This window comes from Nuphar pumila, chromosome 11 (genome assembly GCF_984573655.1).
Source record: "Nuphar pumila chromosome 11, dmNupPumi1.hap1.1, whole genome shotgun sequence".
NCBI classification, from domain to species: domain Eukaryota; kingdom Viridiplantae; phylum Streptophyta; class Magnoliopsida; order Nymphaeales; family Nymphaeaceae; genus Nuphar; species Nuphar pumila.
The window spans coordinates 109,772,151-109,784,155 of NC_143259.1; the positions used below are offsets into that span (position 1 = coordinate 109,772,151).

At 40.5% G+C, this 12,005-nt stretch overlaps 1 protein-coding gene across 1 annotated transcript in view; it reads left to right on the forward strand.

Moving 5' to 3' along the window:
- The window catches only part of LOC149822803 (mitochondrial arginine transporter BAC1-like), a 39,863-nt gene that overhangs the window by 6,678 nt on the left and 21,180 nt on the right, over positions 1-12,005 (forward strand). The window contains exon 2 of the mRNA XM_089980385.1: positions 10,370-10,456. Within this exon, the coding sequence (XP_089836511.1) occupies positions 10,370-10,456 (87 nt within the window). The remainder of the gene's footprint in view (positions 1-10,369; positions 10,457-12,005) is intronic.

The following is a 12,005-nucleotide window of genomic DNA, read 5'->3' on the forward strand; positions in this document are numbered from 1 at the left end:
ATCTAAGCATGCACAAAACAAACCTATATCTAAGGAGATACAGTTCGATTATCGAGACTGGGTTAGGCAGACCAAAATGCAAAAACACACAACAAACACAAACACAAACACGCAAGTTTTTATTTTCGATTTTAATTTTTGGGCGATTAAAGTTCGACCTGCACAGAAAATACACTTCAATGGTGATTTCTCTAATTTTCAATAACCCTTCCTTTGAAACCCAACTCCAGTTAGACAATGCTCAACTCAAACATGAAAGATATTCAACCGCACAAGATTTCAAGAAATAACTTTACATATCTGAATTCTTTCGAAGACAAACAAATTCCAAATAAGGTGCAAACACAATCCAACTCTAACAATAAGATGACAGATTCAAGAAGCAATAACAACATCCACAACATAAGTTTAATAAAGCGATCGGGTTGTAGTCAAACCGATGGAGACGAAAATTGGCCAGTTCAAGCCACACACACGTTCCTTCAACTCTAATGATCACAAGATAAAAAATATAGTCTAAAACTACCACCAAGGAACACCCACCGTACTATGGGTCACAAATAACAATGACAGTGCACTTCGAACAACAATGGTGGACGTCTTTCACGTCCAGCACAATGTCATGAGGATGGTGGGCATCTTACTCAGTTCCTCCAAGCTTGAACACTCCAAGTTCAGCTCAAAACACTATAATGAACCATTCTTTCTTTAGGCTTCTTAAAACTTTTTCAGAATTTTTTCAAATATGCAATTCTGGAGCTCTTTTAAAGAGGGAAGATAGTGGTTGTGACTCCCATTGGTCCCTTGGGAGGCCACCTCCCAAGAGGCTAATAAATGGTCATCTTTTGAAATTTTTGTCTTACTCTCCTCTTGGCTGGTCAATGGAGAGCCACCAAGAGTGAGATGATAGTCTTCCTTGGGCGGTACTTCCAAAAGGCCCAGTGATAATGGGCGGTGGGGTAGCTTGATTTGATTGGACCCTCAAGTGGACACCTCACATCTTGGTCAATGACACTCTAAAAGAGTTGGCCAATAGAAGGGCTCCAGCCTAGATAGATTGAACCTCCAATATACAAGATAAAATTGAATCCAATATTCAGATTCATGGCCGGAACAAAATATAAAACTACTCTTTTACCCCTTACATCCTCTAGTACCACAGGTAGATTCTAACGGGCACTAGAACTATCCGAATTTATAGAATTTGACACTTTAAAAAAAATAAAACAAAAAAAATACAAATATTTTTGAGTGATTCCAAAGTTACAAAAAAATGGAACCACATCAAAAATAATTTTTGAGATGGATGAAGCCAAAATCTTAGAAAATTAAATAATGTAAAATGATCAAAATGCTCTTAAGATCCATTTGGACCCAAACAGGTTGAATTAGGCTTGGATCTTCTGGGGTAAGACTTCCCGGATCGGGTTTTCAAAGACGGATCACTCTCCTGCTCCTTGCTAATATCCAAATGCTCTGGATGCTCTGCATCATTAAGTTTCACAGGGATCAATTGGATAGATTCCCATTTCTCGATACTCTCCACAACCCCCAATTACAATATTCATGTACCTGCATAAAGCATACACACAACTGCACATGTACCAAAAAGTTCTGATTCAGATCCAAACACAACAATGTAATGGATTTTATCAAAGGGGCTTCACAACACAGGCTAGAAATAGTGGTCGACAATAGGGCAGGCATCCTGCGGGCTAGCTTGAGCTGGGCTTGGGACTATAAATTAGACCCAAGCTTGACCCGAATGGGGCTTCTAGCCTGGCCCAGCCTATATATTATGTGTGTGTGAATATATATATTATTTATAAGATATATTTATATTTATAGCTATTTAAACTATATATGTTAATATATAATATGTATGATATATATTTCTTGCCCAACTAGGCCCGCGATCCTATGGGTGGGCTGCGGGCCGAGGTTTTCTCAATGGACCAGCCTGAACTGGGCTTAGGAACAGCTCGTCAATAGACGAACTGAGCTTTGACAGGGCCAGCATAGGTAATGGTCCAGTCGGCCCAGTCCATTAACGGGCCGGGCCGGCTCATTCCCCCCCGTCTGACAACACCAGGCATGAAAAAACTATCATCAAACCACCTAAATCTGCCAAAATCCCAACTAAATAGCACGATTCAGGTACCCAAACTAGTTCAACAAAATCTACAGCTGATGTACAACAATTGAACACCAATGGAACCCCCCTTAAATCACTATTACCGCCAGAAATAACCACCCAAAATTTCCATAAAACTTCACCAAATCACCATGCAAAATTGATAGTAATCAATTCCTTAGGGAAAAAAATGTCCAAAATCCATCCAAATGCAGCCATTAATAGGTGCTAATTAGGTCAGAAATAGCAAAATATTCAAAACTGAACACTATTTACCACCACTTCCAGAAAATCAGAAAAAAAGTCATAAAATTCCAATACTCCCCTGATCATCAAGATTCTTTATTCATATTTCTAAATCACAATCTTGCAATCTCCTATCTCACCCAAGAGTAGCCCCTTGGTTGTGCTGACATCAGCAATGTGGCACACAAATTGAGGTCTGATTGCTCTGGTGCAGAATGAAGCCTTTTTCTTCCTCTAAAACACTCCATGAAATGCTAATCTTGCTTTGGATATGGCTTTGATACCATATACAAATTCAAGAAATTAGGTCACACACCATGAGAAGAGTGAAGAATAACAGGAGAATACAATATAACTTCATTAAGAGAAAAAGAAAAAGGATTACAACACTCTTATGGGAGTCAACCTCCTTAGCATCACTACAGGACAAAAAACTTTGACTTTACACCTTATAGTTATTTTACAAGAATACCCCTAAGAATAATGATATAAACACAGAGTAGTAGCACACAAATTGTAAAACAAATATTATACATTACATTCCTCTGACAGTTACCAAGGTCATGGTTTGTAGGTTGCTGTTGCTAAGGGAAAATCCGAGGTCGACCTTCACGTAATGGGTACCGGACACGCTTTCGGTGCAGCAAAGGGGTCGTTGACTGTGCAACAAATGTTACCCAACAAGCGAAGGAACAAGGGAATGGCTCAAATCACATGACCACGATGAAAAAACACGCTGACGGTCACTGATGTCGTGATGGACTCGGTATCGCCCCAGATACGGACGACCACTGGTTGCTCTCTTTGCGACGCACAGTCGTGCAATGTAAAGTTACGCAGAAACACGTGAAGCCAATAAAAGGAGAACCTCTGAACAAAAGGGTTCGACCACCATGGATTTAAATAAAAAAAATCAACCAACGATGCCCATAGATTGTGTTTTACTAACAGGGAATGAAACAGAAAAAAAAACAATGACTGATAGAGCAATGATAGGGTATTCAGACTGATAGAATAAATCAAACACTAAATGACAAAAGGAAACAGTAAAGGAGTCCGGCTGAATGCAAGAAATAAAAAAAGAATATCCAAAAGGTAAAAAAACTGCTGAAAAGGAAAAAGACGGCTGCTGCAATTCTGAAAAATATTCTTCTCCTCTCACAAAACCCTAGGCAGCTTATTTAAAGGACTTCAATTTGGATCTGGGTCTCGGATCCAGACCCAGACCCAAAATATCATCGACATGCTGTTGGGTCTGTGATGCCTGGGCCTGCTCTGCATCATTCTCCCCGGGTTGAGAAGAAGTCGGCTTCGATGACTTAATGTCACCACACTGTTCACAACAACAACAACAACAACAACAACTACGCCTTCATCCCAAAACAATTGGGGTCAGCGATATGAACCAAAAAAGAAATTCATTTTGGGTCTTCCACATGAATCCTTTTCCTCCAATCATTTCTATCCAACGCCATGTCCTCGGTGAGGTTCAAAGCATTCATATCCTTTCCTATCATCTCCATCCAAGTCTTCCTAGGCCTACCCCGACCTCTTTTAACTAATATATTTTCCCATTTCTCCAACCTTCTAACTGGAGCATCATTAGGCCTTCGCCGAATATGTCCAAACCACCGTAAACGATTCTCTCGCATCTTATTTTCAATGGGTGCAACACCTACCTTCTTACGTATCTCTTCGTTCCGAATCTTATCTTTTATTGTATTTCCACACATCCATCTAAGCATCCGCATCTCAGCTACACTCATTTTTTGAATATGATGTCTCTTGGCAGCCCAACATTCCGTACCATATAGTAAAGCGGGTCTAATAGTCGTCCTATAAAACTTTCCCTTCAACCGCAATGGCATTCTACGATCGCACAACACTCCAGTAGCACTTTTCCATTTCATCCACCCAACCTTTATCCTATGATTTACATCTCCATCAATTTCTCCATACTTTTGAATGATGGATCCCAAATATTTGAAATAATCATTTACCGGTATATCTTGCTCACCAAGCTTCACTACACTCCCATCACTACTTCGTTGCTTACTAAACCGACATTCCATATATTCAGTCTTACTCTTACTCAACTTAAAACCTCTAGCTTCCAATGTCTGTCTCCATAATTCTAACTTAGCATTAACCCCAGCTCTAGACTCATCAATCAAAACAATATCATCAGCAAACAACATACACCACGGTACATTTTCTTGAATTGATCTCGTAAGCTCATCCATCACTATCGCAAATAGGAAAGGGCTTAAAGCAGATCCTTGTTATCGGAAAATTGGTTGACACCCCCCCACAAGTGCGGACATTGGTTACTACTCCTTCATACATATCTTTAATTATACTAATGTACTTGAGAGAAACACCTTTCTTCATCATTGTCCACCAGAGAACGTCCCTAGGTACTCTATCGTATGCCTTCTCTAAATCAATAAAAACCATATGCAAATCTTTGTTCCTCTCTCTATATCTTTCAATAAGTTGTCTAAGAAGATGTATAGCTTCCATAGTTGATCTTCCAGGCATAAAACCAAATTGATTCTCCGATATCATGACAACCTTCCTCAACCTAGACTCAATCACCCTCTCCCAAAGTTTCGTAGTATGACTCATGAGTTTTATACCACGATAGTTTGTGCAATCTTGTATATCACCCTTATTCTTATATAAAGGCACCAAAGTACTCTTCCTCCACTCATTAGGCATCTTATTTGTTCGCCAAATCAAGTTAAAAAGATTTGTCAACCATTCTAAACCTTTCTCTCCCAAGCATTTCCAAGCCTCGATAGGTATACCATCTGGGCCAACTGCCCTTCTTGATTTCATTTTCTTCAAAGCCTCTGCAATTTCTTTCTTTTGAATCTTGCGCATGAAGTCACGATTTATCTCATGAAAAGGAATGGAGAAGTCTCCAAGATCTTGAGCATGACTATCATTAAATAGCTTATCAAAATAATCTTTCTATCTCTCCTTAATCTCCTCATCTTTGACTAAAACCCTTTGCGTTTCATCTTTGATACATCTAACCATACCCAAATCCTTCGATTTCCTATCTCTCATCTTTGCAAGCCTATAAATATCCTTCTCGCCTTCTTTGGTATCCAACTTGTCATAAACCTCCTTATATACCTTAGCCCTCGCGTTTCGAACAACTTTTTTAGCTTCCTTCTTTGCTATCATATACTTCTCCAAATTCTCATTATCACGACTCTTACTTAGATTTCTATAACACTCTCTTTTAACCTTAATAGCTAATTTGACATCCTCATTCCACCATGATGTATCCTTACCTAGTGGTGCACCGCCTTTAGACTCACCCAATACCTCCTTAGCTACCTTTCTCATACCACCCGCTATCTTATTCCACATTGATTCTGAATCCTCCTCGAGACACCAATCAACTTCCTTAACTACCTGCTCTACAAACATTCCTTGTTTAGCTCCTTTCAGTGCCCACCACTTAATTCTAGGATCTATCCTATGTCTATCCCTTTTGCGGCATTGTCTAATTCTAAGATCTAAAATTAAGACTTTATGTTGTGTAGCTACACTTTCTCCTGGTATAACCTTACAATCGATGCAACAACCCCTATCTCTCTTTCTAAGTAGGAAAAAATCTATCTGACTCGTATTAACCCCACTTTTAAATGTTACTAGGTGAGACTCCCTCTTCCTAAACCAGGTGTTTGATAAGATCATATCATAGGACAAACAAAAATCTAAAATCCTTTCTCCACTTTCATTTCTTTCTCCTATACCATAGCCTCCATGGATATTCTCAAATCCATCCCTACTAATGCCTACATGTCCATTAAGGTCACCGCCGATGAAAAGCTTTTCTCCATAAGATGTCTCTTGTACTACTCCATCTAAATCTTCCCAAAATTGATGCTTAATGGAATCATCTAAACCTACTTGAGGTGCATAAACACTAATAATATTAATAATATCCGTACCTAATACTATTTTAATAAGTAAAATTCTATCACCCTTCCTACGGACCTCAACTACATTATCTATAAACTGACGACTCATAACAATCCCTACTCCATTCCTATTCCTATTTATTCCTGTATACCAAATCTTATATCCCCAAGGTTCTATCACTTTAGCTTTCTCACCTACCCATTTGGTCTCTTAAAGACAAAATATCAATCTTTCTCCTACACATAACATCTACTAACTCTACCAACTTACCAGTTAAAGACCCTATGTTCCAAGTGGCTAACCTAATTTTATGGTCTTGGACTAACTTCTTTACCCCCACCCGTCCAACAAAGTGAGGGAACCCTTGCCTATTTGACACCACACCCGGGCGCCGGTGTGACGCGTCGCTTCTGGGCGACGACCTAGCAACCCTTGCACATTTATCACTGCCTCCGGGCCTAGAGAGTACAGCGCGTCGCTCAGTAGGGAACGCCCCAACGAAATTCTCATATTGGTTCATTTTCATAGGATATGACCAAGTTTTTATGCTGGCTGTCACAGGCCTACCGCAACCCTCCTCCTTTATCCGGGCTTGGGACCGGCAGTGTATAACTACACAGGCGGAGTTACCACACTGTTCACAATTCCATCTAAAAGTTTGGCCAAGTTTTGGGCAAGAACATTTAAAAAGTACATTCCGCCTAAGATAATGTAGCACTCAGTGATATTCATGGCAACTTGTAAGTGATCGAAACTCCTTCCCATAATCGCCACAAGGTATGTAAAGAGATCTAGTAGCTGCAGCGCCATTGAAGGTGCTTGAATCACTGTGGTTCCCCATAGTTGCATACACACTGGTTTCCTTAAGCCACCTTTGATCTCTGAAACCCATTTTCCAAAAATCCATGCAACTTTTCGATGTATAATTGGCTGATTAGGATGGTTATTGGAGAGTTCTAGAGACATAACCCCTTCATACCAAGTCTTGAAGCTGTGACATTTTGACAGTTCGTGATACGCATGTCCAGCAGAACCATAGGCAGCTTCCTTGAGAAACAAGGCAGTCAGTATTTCAAGTTCTATTGCTGAGAATCCAATCATTGCTACATGAAGAGTGGAAACCACAAAAAGGCCCAGAAGATTACTATGATTTTCAAATAACGTAATGAACAAAGCTTCAACGCAAGGCCTGGGCTTTTCAGTTTTCTGCAACAGATCCTGCTCTTGATGGAAGCTTTCAGGATCTCGATTCCACTCCTCTAAGTCATTTGTTTCGGGTCCGATAATGGCCTTGCTTGATAGCTTTATTGGCTTCTTGAGGAAAGCCTCAAAGGTAAGAGACTGCATGACTGATGATTTCAAGAACACCATTTTTCCGCTTGATATATTATCATGGAAGACCTGCCGCTTCTTGCACCATCTCAAGTAGAGGAGGACTGAGAGTAATGTTGCAGCCAATTCAGCAATAGTTGCAAAATGTTGTTTTTGTTCACTGATTGGTTGAAACAGTTGTTGATGGTCCCGCTCCCGAGGACCCAAAGGATGGTTCCCTGTCCCGGGCCCGGGTCCTGTTTCCACGAACTCGGGTCTGGACCCTCTTGGGTCTGGGCCTGTCCCCAAGGGTTCCCCTGCTCCCTCATGATCACTTCCAGTGGAGCATGTGCAGATGAAAGGTTGTTGATAATTTGAAACAGCAACAGCCTTGCGCATCCTAACAATGTTTGTAGTTTTGTCACTGCCACCAAAGCAATCTGAAACAAAGAGGGCAAGCACTGATGCCCTTATGAAGTTATCAACCACACGTATTCTGTCTGTTGACTGCTTTAGCTGAGAAAGCAGTACTTGTGCTGACAATGCAATTGCGTGCAACTCCTCATCCCTATGTGATGCAATGGATCCTTGATTCGGCTGGAGCGGAGGACTCGGATCAGAATATGGAGGGAGAATCAAAGGTGTGGTGGTGAATCGGGCAAGCTGAGGGTGCATCGGCTGACTCGTTTCCGCAACGATAGGGTTCCCATGGGTTGATGTCTTCTTGCTTCCATACGCAGGATCCTCGAAATTTTTTGCCTTCCCGGTTTGTGCCGCCGCGCCTCGATCGGCAGCCAGGCCCAGCGCGATGCTGGGACCCTGCTGGCATGACCCACCATATGAGACCGTCTCATAAGCTCGCAGCCATGGGCTTGGACCTTCGGCAGGACCCAGCGTGAAGCTGGGGTCCTGCAGAGCAGGTCTGGTCGATGGTGCAGCCGTAAGGGCTTTCTGCAGAGAAAGGGAAACACCCAGAGGAGGCGGCGTACCTGCGTGGTTCCTTTGGTTCGCCTGGAGCGGAGGAGGCAACTCAGAATAGGGAGGGAGAGCCGACGTTGGAACTTCGTCTTGGACAGGCTGAACATGAATCGGCTGGCGACCCTGATCTGCCCCCTGCTTTTGGGTTGACGCTGCACGCCCCTCTCTCTGTGTTTCGAGGGCGACTAGTCGGGCCTCCATCCCATCTAGTCGTTTTGAGATGCCCACAATTTCTCTGTTCATTTTCGACATATTTTCTTCCATTCTGGTCATCCTTCTCAACATATGCAGCATTGGACTCTCGCTGCCAGCATCCTCTTGCTCGTTTCCATTCGCCGGATCACTCCTCGCCTTCTGAACCATATCGCTGACGATGGAGAAGAACCTGGGCTCTGATACCATTTGATGCAGCGGAAGGGAAAATCTGAGGTCGACCTTCACGTAATGGGTACCGGACACGCTTTCGGTGCAGCAAAGGGGTTGTTGACTGTGCAACAAATGTTACCCAACAAGCGAAGGAACAAGGGAATGGCTCGAATCACATGACCACGATGAAACAACACGCTGACGGTCACTGATGTCGTGATGGACTCGGTATCGCCCCGGATACGGACGACCACTGGTTGCTCTCTTTGCGACGCATAGTCGTGCAGTGTAAAGTTACGCAGAAACACGTGAATCCAATAAAAGGAGAACCTCGGAACAAAAGGGTTTGACCGCCATGGATTTAAATAAAAAAATCAACCAACGATGCCCATAGATTGTGTTTTACTAACAGGGAATGAAACAGAAAAAAAAACAATGACTGATAGAGCAATGATAGGGTATTCAGACTGATAGAATAAATCAAACACTAAATGACAAAAGGAAACAGTAAAGGAGTCCGGCTGAATGCAAGAAATAAAAAAAGAATATCCAAAAGGTAAAAAAACTGCTGAAAAGGAAAAAGACGGCTGCTGCAATTCTGAAAAATATTCTTCTCCTCTCACAAAACCCTAGGCAGCTTATTGAAAGGACTTCAGTTTGGATCTGGGTCTCGGATCCAGACCCAGACCCGAAATATCATCGGCATGCTGTTGGGTCTGTGATGCCTGGGCCTGCTCTGCATCACTAGGTACCTAAAGACACTTTAAAACTCGTACATGTGTGAGTATGTGCATGCACATGGCAGTCACCAATACGAGCCTTGCAGTAATATCAATAAGGGGTTCTTAGCCCTGCTGCTAATTTGCCCAACTGATGGTGAAAGTTCAAAGTTGTCAAATTTTCTTTTACTGCCTTTAATGTTTTGATTTCAATATGATTACGAAATATGAGGGCTAGATGCTTGGTTAAGAAAATTGAAATGATAAGTAGTCTCTTGACAGAGTTATTAATGCTGCTACTTTTTGTATTACATGATCAATGCTTGTAAGTATTTGTTCCATTCCTTTTATTAAAATTTTCCATAGCTATTAACACATCTAAAATGAATCAATTATTCTTGATGTTTGGATATTTTACGTATGTCTTGCCTGCATTCGTTGTGATCCTTTCAGTTTTGCTTGCATCCTTCTATGACCAAGTTCATAAGTTAGGGTTGTCAACAAGACAAGTTTGACTTAGTTGAGCATTCAAGGTGCATTAGCAAAGATTTTCAAATAATCAAGTTGATGTACATTTTGGTCAATATTCCTGGTGTTGAAAAAATATATTGTCCAACAAGCTCTAGCGACCCTTGTCATCCTCGTATTACAACATTTTTTTCCCCAATTACAGGTGAAGCTGCAGGCACATAATACAGGAAATAAAAAGCTGTATAGAAATGCATTTCATTGCTCCACTCACATCCTAAGGACAGAAGGAGTATGATTTTCTGTACTTTCTATGATTTAAGAAAATAAAGTATCTTAATGTATTACAAAATATGCTAGGTTATTTTGGTAGTCATAAATTCTCTATTAGTGTTCGTGTTAACAGTGCTGATGCACGTTCCATTTTACATGCCAATGCTTTATGATAATCTTGTTTGTTATATGCCTTGTGATCCTTGCTACATATTTCCTCTTGTTTATTGACTAATGATATGCATATTGCATTTGGCGGTTATGCTGGAAACAAGCAAATCTGTGCATGTGTGCGTGCATGCTTGCTCTCAAACAAGCTTTGTTCCCTTGTTGGGGGAACTTGGTTATGTTCTGCAGTGCTGCTTTTACAGATAAGAAATATTTTCCTTCTTAATTTTAGTATCCAGCTGGTTATTTTTTTTTTGGCATACAATAATTACTACTACTTCCACCTTCAATAACTGCTTTCACAGTTTGTTATTTAAGGTTTAACTAAAATATTGTTTTGTTTTTCCCTTGATTGATTATGAAGTGGTGGACACAACATAAAAGGTTTAGGATGCTCCCAAATTATGCTTCATTTCTTTCTTGGAGATGACTTCTTACAGAAGTTCTAATTGGCCAAGTTATATTGTTGAACATAGTCAAGTACAGGATCACGTAATTTGGATGTGCCATCATTCATGGAGTTATTTGACATATTAACATCTGTCTAATAAGAAAATCTGAATGAAAAATCAGGGTCATATGTTTCATACTGGTTTCCTTTTGATATATCTTTACACGATATAGTGGTCTCCTTCTCATATTACTGCCTTAATCTTTGTCATGATGAGATCCATTATAATGTTTCCGATAAATTCAGTGTCATAAGCGGATGGAACATAGATATGAGCTGTTATTATGCTTCTGAGCAGCTTCTTAATAGTACTTTCTTTATCCTTGGGTCATTGACTTCTACCAAACTCTTAGCATTCTCTTCACAACCTCTTACTGCTTATTTTATGACTACAGGAATGAGGTTTTAATGTGCACGTGCATGTACTTGGGAAAATCTTTTCTTATTATTATGCTGTGCAGCGGCAGACTTTTCAGTATAGGGTTATTTTTGTCATATCATATTCTTGTTTATGTCTTTCTCTGCTATGTTACCTAGACGTGGATGTAATGAAATAGGCACAATAGAAAAATAGTATACGAAGGGCTACTAAGAGCACAAACACAAGCCACTAGGGCAAAAGAGCATCAACCATTAAGGGAAATAAAGAGAAAGAGAGAGAGAGAGAGAGAGCACAATAAAAACTATTTTTGAGAGGGAGAGAGCACAATAAAAAACAATATTTTTTATTAAACCTCATAATGCACAAAATATGCAAATGAAAGAAAGGGACTTGGTCCCATATATATACAAGGGAGAGATAAACTAGCTGTTAGAGAGTTCTTAATGGCTAGTATTTGTAGCCCAACCTATTTCAAACAGAAAAAAAGTAATAACCCATGACATAACAAGCCACCATGCTGTCCTAGTACTTAACCTATGATATAAGACCAAAAGTACATATGAGTAT